This window comes from Juglans regia, chromosome 10 (genome assembly GCF_001411555.2).
Source record: "Juglans regia cultivar Chandler chromosome 10, Walnut 2.0, whole genome shotgun sequence".
Taxonomy (NCBI): Eukaryota; Viridiplantae; Streptophyta; class Magnoliopsida; order Fagales; family Juglandaceae; genus Juglans; species Juglans regia.
This window is the reverse complement of record NC_049910.1, coordinates 2,727,382-2,735,854: the sequence shown is the minus strand read 5'-3', so window position 1 is coordinate 2,735,854 and position 8,473 is coordinate 2,727,382. Positions and strand designations below refer to the sequence as shown.

At 37.0% G+C, this 8,473-nt stretch overlaps 1 protein-coding gene across 1 annotated transcript; it reads left to right on the top strand.

Moving 5' to 3' along the window:
• Positions 1-746: 746 nt before the first annotated feature.
• LOC109009185 lies at positions 747-7,548 on the top strand. The gene is made up of 2 exons (XM_035694435.1): positions 747-2,133; positions 7,326-7,548. The coding sequence occupies exon 1, from the start codon at positions 1,188-1,190 to the stop codon at positions 2,082-2,084; it is 897 nt and encodes a 298-aa protein (XP_035550328.1). The 5' UTR covers positions 747-1,187; the 3' UTR covers positions 2,085-2,133; positions 7,326-7,548.
• The last annotated feature ends 925 nt before the right edge of the window (positions 7,549-8,473 follow it).

The following is an 8,473-nucleotide window of genomic DNA, read 5'->3' as shown; positions in this document are numbered from 1 at the left end:
ATAAAGGGTTTAACTATTTGTCACATCAATAATATTATATATATAAATGCTACCCTTCAGACATTACCAAAACAATTTTACGACACAAAACAAAATGGAATTAATATTTTTTGTCTTTACAATTAATATGATAGCCATGATCAATGCATGCCAAACCATCAATATTACATCCAAAGTAATACGGGCAGCATGGTTCTATATATGCACACGACACTCACAAATTAAAATTCCTCCTAAGATGATTAATTACTCAATTTTAATTAGGGAGATGATTAAGCGGAGGTAACTGTTGGGAGCTAATGAAATGAAACTAGGGATGCTGCCTGCCCCTGCATGGGGGCAAAAATCTGCCCCGCACCATGGAACCTACCCCCGGTGTGCTAGGGCTGAAATCCCATCTGCCCCCCTAAAAAAAAAACCCAAAAATTGCTTAAATGGGACCAAAATAGTCCAAAATTTTGGTTTAAATGGATCAGAGATAAAACAATTGTCTTTTTATGGCTTAAGTTTTTTTTTATATATATATAAATGTGTATATATATGTGCACACACGAGACGAGGGAAAATAGAACCGGGTTGGGCTCCTCCGTCCTCCTTCCCCTACCTTAGCTGGAGGCTTCAGATGTAAGCGGCACGGGGGTAGGGCAGCGGTGGTGGCCCCCTGCTCACCCGTAAATGAAACTAGATACGTACACATTATAAAAAAAAATAAATAAATTTTTGTAATTAATTTATTGTAATTAAAAAATTATTTATAATTAAATTTAATTATAAATAATCAATTCTAGCGAATTAATCGATTTCAAATAAACAGTTTTGTGACATTTTGGATAGCTTTTCCACTTTAAGCTGGTTGAACAGGAAAGGAGAATTATGCTGCAAGCTTGGCAAGCCCCACGTGTTACACCCTTTTCAAAAAGTGTTGGACACCCTCTCAATTCCCATTGGCTGACATCGCGGGTCCCATAATTTTCCTTCCAGATACGCCTCTTTGATGTCGGACCCACCGACAACACCATCCACCCAATCAGGTGCTGCTACTGTTTCAGTGTTGCCCTAGACACGTGGTGTTCCCTAACCAAGCCACCCTTACCACTGCCGTTATCATTATCGTTCTCATCTCCGAGAGAGAGAGAGAGAGAGAGAGAGCATGAGAAGGCACTAAACAAGGTAGAGCTAGGAGGGTGATGGACGGTGGATATCGGTGGCAAGTGGGAATTAACGGTGCTGCTGGCGGACAGCAAGATAAGACGATAATAAACCGAGTGATGCTCGGATTCCGACCGATCGCACCGAAACCGGCCACCGGCGGATCAGGTTTGCTGACGGACAACAAGAACCACCCTTTTGTTTCGAAAAGAAGGAAGAAGAGAAAGTACGTTAGGGTTCGCAAGAATAATGATGGTCGTAAGAGAAAGAAAATGGTTCCGGAGGAAGAATTTATAGATCATGGGTTGGATAGGACGGTTCTGACGCTGCAACTTTTGCCCGAGAGAGCTCAAAATAAAGATCTCGACGCCGGAGGCTCCCTGTCTAAGTTTGATCCTCCAGCTCATAAAGTCGCAGTCGAGAATAATCAGGATCTGGACCTACAAATGTGGATGAACGGCAACAAATGGGTGTTCGGTAGCGTGAACTGCGGTGTCGGGTCAGATCATACGGTGGTGATGCCACAGATCAGAACGGTGGCCGAATCGTTGGTGACTGTGGAGAGCGTGACAGACACGTGCATGGATGTACGTGAATTAGGGTGTACGGACTCAGAGAGAATCAAAAACCTGGAGAGGGACAGCTGTCCGGGGTTTATATCAGAGGGCCTGGACAGGGTGCAGTGGGTCAACGAAGCGTATAAGAGGATGGTGAGCCAGGAGGGTGACGGACAGTCACGGGAGTGTACAGTGAGGTTGGTGGCAAAGGAGAAATTGCCCAATGTGTACCCGGCGTTCACGGGTCGAGTGAGACTGCAGCACACGTGGCGGAACAAGAAGTGTTCAAAGGTGATGCCTTGTGATGTGTGGAGGATGAACTCGGGAGGGTTTGCATGGAGGTTGGACGTGGAGGCTGCGCTCAGTTTGGGACTTTAGAATATAAAGAAAGTAACAAAGCAGAGAAGCAAGCTGCTATCGATATCAGGTATATAGATATTATTTCTCTAAGCAATTATTTCTAGCTAGCTAGGGCATTGAATACTGTTAGTACTAAACCGATCGAAAACGAGCTAGCTAGCTAATTAAAAGCTGAAATGTTCTTTTAGAGAAAAGAAAAAATCTGAAGTATAAATTAATTTGATCATTAGACTACTGGATCATAAATGACGGAATATTATGAGAAAAAAGTAACTAATTATATAAAAACATGATTTAAATCATTATTTATCACTTTATATTTTATAAAAAATATTCTTATACCGTGAAAAATACATTTACATTCTATAAAAAAAATTATAAATATAAAATATAAAAATAAATAATACCTGATACATAATAAATTCGTAAAGATTAGATATGAATATTTAATGCCAGGAGTTGAATATTTGATAATAATTATAAATCGAACAGGGTCTAACAGGTATTAATCTGGAATTAATGTACAAGATTATTTATTCTCGTAAACAGATCACAGGAGCTCTGAAAATTTTATTTCGGCATTATGCATGGTTGTGTTCTATATATATATATATATATATATATTATATGTTGGAGTATTATTGTATATATGATCCATCGGTGGGAGTGATTCAGCCAAAAGGAAATGATCGGTGAGAGTGGTACGATTGAACGTCTCACACGTGGATTGTGGAACCAAGCTGCCACCAAACTCGATCTTATAAAAGGAGTAGTGATAGAAGTAGTAGTTGCACTAGCATGATTGCACAGACATCCCAATTAACATACGTATTTCCTTCATCATGTATACATGCATCATGTATATATAATTAAAAGCCTTGTTTTGTTAAAGAACATGTTTTTGTCTCTTTACGTACGTACGTACGAGATTTACTTAGACAGACGAAGGCAAATTAATTAACGGGAGAGTGCAAGTATTATAAATTGCACGTTAACCTACTGTTAGAACCCACCTTAATTAGTTGTCCCGATAAAAGACAAACACGTGTTCGATTTCTCGAACCTCTCCCCCCAAAGTGCTTCCCACATGGTACGTACTGAACATTACTCTCAGCCCTAGTCAGAACCCCACCTCTACCTATTGTTTCGGGGAGTGATTAGGGGTGGCAATATGTGACACGACCCGTTAACCCAACACGAACACGACACGATAAAAGCGGGTTAGGGTTTAGCCTTAACGGGTTCGGGTCAAAACGGGTTGACCCGTTAAGACACGATTGCTTAACGGGTCACTAACGGGTCAACCCGTTATGACCCGTTATGACCCGTTAAAAAATTAAATTTACCTTTATACCCTTAGACCTAAAGGGTAGGGAGGACGTTCCACTTCCTTCTTCAAGTTCTAAATTTGTTTAGATCTGTGTTTTTAATTTTTTATTATATTTGAGATTGTAATATTAATATATATACATTGTATGTTTTGTCTATTACATTTGAGATGTAATTTTAATAATGAATATTATTACAAATTGTGTGGATCATATTTGTTTGGATTGTAATTTTAGACTTGTAGTTAGTTTTTTTATTTTTTATAGATATTATTTATATTTAAATATTTATATAAAATCAATTAAGTCAAACGGGTCGTGTCGTGTCGTATCGTGTATGTTCAACCCATTAACGTAAACGGGTTGAAACGGAAAGGGTCGTGTCGTGTTATGTCGTGTCAATTTATTTCTTATTCATTAACGGGTCGTGTCGTGTCAACCCGTTATCTTATCGTGTCGTGTTCGGGTTTGGAATTTTGACACGAAATCCTTAACGGGTCGTGTTCGTGTTGACCCGTTAAGTGTAATGTACATACATTGACACGACACGAACACGACCCGTTAACACGATTTGACACCCCTAGGAGTGATGGACACTACTCCCGGCTCGTGACCTAGCATTGCTTCCCTTGTGGGACCATCCGCGTGGCTCAGTACTTACACCGGATACGCTACTTTCCCATCAGATCCCTTCACTGGACACGTGTTCTTCCACGCTAGGACGTTACTGTACTCGTGCTTTGGTTATCGCCTAGACTCATCAAAACAGAGAGAGAGAGAGAGAGAGAGAGAGAGAGAGAGAGAGAGAATTGTCGGTCGAATAGGATAATTCTCAGTTTCCACCCGATTTCGCCGAAAGCAGCCACCGGAAGTTCTGGTTCAGGTGGGTCAGCTATTGATAACAGGAATATAGTGCATGTGACAGGAGGAAGGACAAAGAGAGAGTATGTTAGGGTTCGGAAGAATAGTGGTTATAAGCCAAACAAAAGGACAGCCGAGGGAGAAACGAATTGGAGAAAGAAAGATGGGACGGGCAAGAACGTGCTGACTCTGAAACTTTTACCAGAGAATTGTAAGCGGATTGAGTTCCCTGGATAGGGGATATCAGTGTAGTTTTGTCGTACGCCGACAACAAATTAGGATGGTCAGGAAAATGGGGGGCCAATCCCTCTTTCTTTAAGAAATACTCTTAATAAGGCTGTCCGCGATAACATGGATTGGACAGTGGTGATGTGACAGATGATAAGTGTAACGGAGCCGTTGGTGACGGTGGAGAGCATGACAGCCACATGCAAGATATTGTCATGCGATCGACTGGTTGGGAGTAGGGACGTGGAGAGGATGAGAAATCCGAAGGACGACACGTGTCTCAGTTTCCTATCGGAAGATTTGAATAGGTTTTACGGGTCATGGGGGGCTTTCGAGAAGGAGGTGAGCCAGAGAATTGACGGCCAGTCACCGGAGAGAATAACGGTGTGGTTGACGGCGAGAGAGAAGTTGTCATATTTGTACATGGGCTTTACGTGTCAAGTAAGGGTTAGTGAAATAATAGGAGATGACCTAAGATAATTTTAGATAATTTTAGATAAGTTGGATAAAATATTATTAATATATATTTTTTAATATTATTATTATTTTAAGATTTAAAAAAATTAAATATATTATTTATTATATTTCATATAAAAATTTGAAAAAATTATAATAATGAAATAAGATAATTTTTAAATCTAAACATAGCGTATAGTATGACCAAGAAAAATTTTATTCATAAATTTCATACACTATACATCATATGTTTTGTAATTTTTTTAATTTATTTCTCTTCTCAAATATGTGGCATATGGATTATGAATAGAAGAATTTCATTATTTAAAAAAATATAAAATTAAAAAAAATTAAAAAAATTATAATGTATAACGTGTGGACTTATAAATAGTAATGCTCCTATGACCAATTAAGGAGCAATATTTGTGGTTGGGAGTTGTGTTGTTCCTAGTTCTAGAAGTGCATTTACTTTATCTTCTTTCACCTTCTATTTTATTGGCAATAACGACATTAATAATTAATATAGTAAAAAACAAAACGAGAAACGATAATAATGACAGCTGGCTGCAGCTTCTAGTGCATGAGTACAAACTATTTGACCAATTGAGGATCATAGTCTAGTACTTCGGAAACAAAATAAGGAAAAATAATTCTACACAAATGCATGCACTCCTCGTACTTATAATAGTACTTCTGCAATACTGTGCAGTACTTTCAGTAGCTAGCTAACTGCGCATGCATGTTCTGATCTTCTGTGCTTCCCAGCTTGTTGCATGCATGCATGCATGTATGGAATCCGAAGCATCTATTGAGTAATAATTTCATATTGTATGTAGATAAGATTTTAGGTATATTTATAATAAATAAATAATTTTATATTTATAGAATTAGTTTTATGAAATAAGTTAGGTTTATAAATTTTTTCATAATATCAGAATCTGTCACAAGACAAATGAGGTCTACACTACTTATCCCGTGCTAAAGATCAGGAAAAATATTGACCTGTACGTGAGATAGAGTGTTGAAGAATAATTACATATTGTCTGTAGACAAGGTCTTAGACATATTTATAAGAAATGAACAATCTTTTATTATAGAATCGATTTTATGAAATGAGTTAGACTCATAAATTTCTTTAGCATCGACTTGTTGCGGCTTGCATTATTGAATATTAGTACTTTGGCTGTAGATGTTACACCAAAAACTTTAACCCAAACTGCATGCATCTTAAATATTACTGATCTATTAAGTTATTAACAAAACTATATATAATGTTTAGAAAATCTATCCTCACTCTGTAAAAGTAAAACACCTTTCTTTATAGTATAGAACGTCCCAAAAAGGCAAAGGGGCCAATATATATGGATATTATTGCGTAATGCATTATTGCAACTTAATTAGAATGCCGGCACGATCAGGTGAGAAAAGGAAAATTAAAGGAATTTATAAAGAAAAAGAAAATTGTCAAGAAGTATATATATATATATATATATATATATGCATGCCCAGAAAAAGTATTGGTGTTTTATATAATTGCATGCACAACTAGTACTATTATTTTGTAGAGTTTGTATTGTTTTAACGTGACAGTACTCCATAAAATACCAAATGATCATCTTTCAATATGGACTCAAAGGGCCTTTTTTTTTGCAGGGTCCGAGCTAGCTAGACTATTTCAGAAATTAAAAAGTCTCGTATTAATTTCAATCTGAGCATTATTCAATTTTTTGACTCATAATTAAGCATGATCACTACTTTAAATACCAAAACAATTGATCTCAAATGATCAGTTATGCAGTTAATATTGAACAGATCAAACTATAAAAATGAACAGTAATTTTACCGTTCATGTTTATAGTTTTATACTGCACAGGATTCCATGTCTGTAGCATTAATAGTCTAAATCATTTGGATTTAGAGATAAGATGAATTGAGATGGTTTGTGAATAGTAATAAGATTTATGAATTAAAATTTGTGAATAGTAATAAATAGTAGTGAAATGAGTTGAGATTATATTTTGATATAATAGTGAATATATACCAAAACATGATTGGCCTTAGAAGTTATTGGTTATGAAGGTATATGATACATCTTTCACTTTTATTTTTCTTTTTCTTTTTTTATCTTTCGGTAATTAAGGACGAGGGACGAACTTTCGGATTGAAAGTATAAACGGAGAGATAAGCATGCATGTTCAAAATGAACAGTGTATAATTGGGCTCTGAGCCATTTAACGATCTAATTTGTATCTTTCTTTCTAAAATTAATCATTGTTCATGTTGGTTTATGCGTACGTACGTACATAATTCCTTATAATTATGATATATCTCTTTATTATAATAAATTGTTGCTGCCCAGTTTGATTGATCTGCATGCATGTAACAGGGGGCCGGCTTCTGTATCAAGAGAAGAAGATCGAGATCTAGTACTACTACGCGAACAAGTGAGTCGTTTACGTAGAAATAAGTGTACATATACTAGTACTGTAACTAACGTAGGAGATCAAGCAGATCACTCGTTTCTGGGCTTTTGCAATTAGGAAGTTCTGTGTTTCAAACGTACGGAACCCGTATTTAATTTGGGTCATGAGTCCAAATTATTAACTAAATAAATTGTATCTACACATGCATGCACTGATCATCAATTATATATAAGAAAGTAGGTACGTACGTACTGCATGCATGCAATGCTAAGTTTTTATTTGGATGAGTTCATCTATTCATCAACAGCTCTATACTACATATTTGCTAGAAAAAAAAATGTGTATGAAGCAAAACTGCTGAATGGACTTTTTTTAAGAGGATGGATGAAAATTAATAGAAAGTAATGGTACTCGGTCAATAGAAGGAATTAAGGTCGACGTTCAAGATGCATGCATGGAACGCAGTATAATGCGAGTTGTTCCTCACTTGGTGTAAATTAACCGTACATTCAAAGCATTACGCTAGACTTGTTCTCTTACAAAGTAGTAAACTATTTCAACATGTTTTGTTCGGGTATAAAGGACTGGGTTGAAAAAATTTTGAGTTCATGGAGATCAAGAGACTGTAGCCATAGAATTTCGGAAGTTGCATTAGCCACAGCCTTGTAATTGGCTTCAGTACTTGATCTAGCTACCGTGGGTTGTTCTTTGAACTCCAAGAAATTAGTGATTTTTCAAAGAAAACACATAAACCACCTTTAGATTTCCGATCATCCGAGATGTCTGCTCAGTCAACATCCGAAAAAACAGAGAGAGCAAATAAAGCACTTGGTCAAATTAAAAGTTCGAAATTAACAGTGTCTCTAAAGTAGCGAAGAGTGCGCTTGACTGCTGCCCAATGTTTTTCAGTTAGTTTATGCATGAATTGGTACACTTTGTTGACCGAGAAGGTAATGTCGGGCCATGTGATAGATAAATACTGGAGTGCACCCACGACACTCTGATAAAGAGTGTGATCGAAAAAAGAAGTCCCGTCAAACATGGGCAGAACTAGGATTTGGTGCATGGGGGGCGATTAGCAAGTGTGTCGTATGTAGGGGTGAATAGTAAC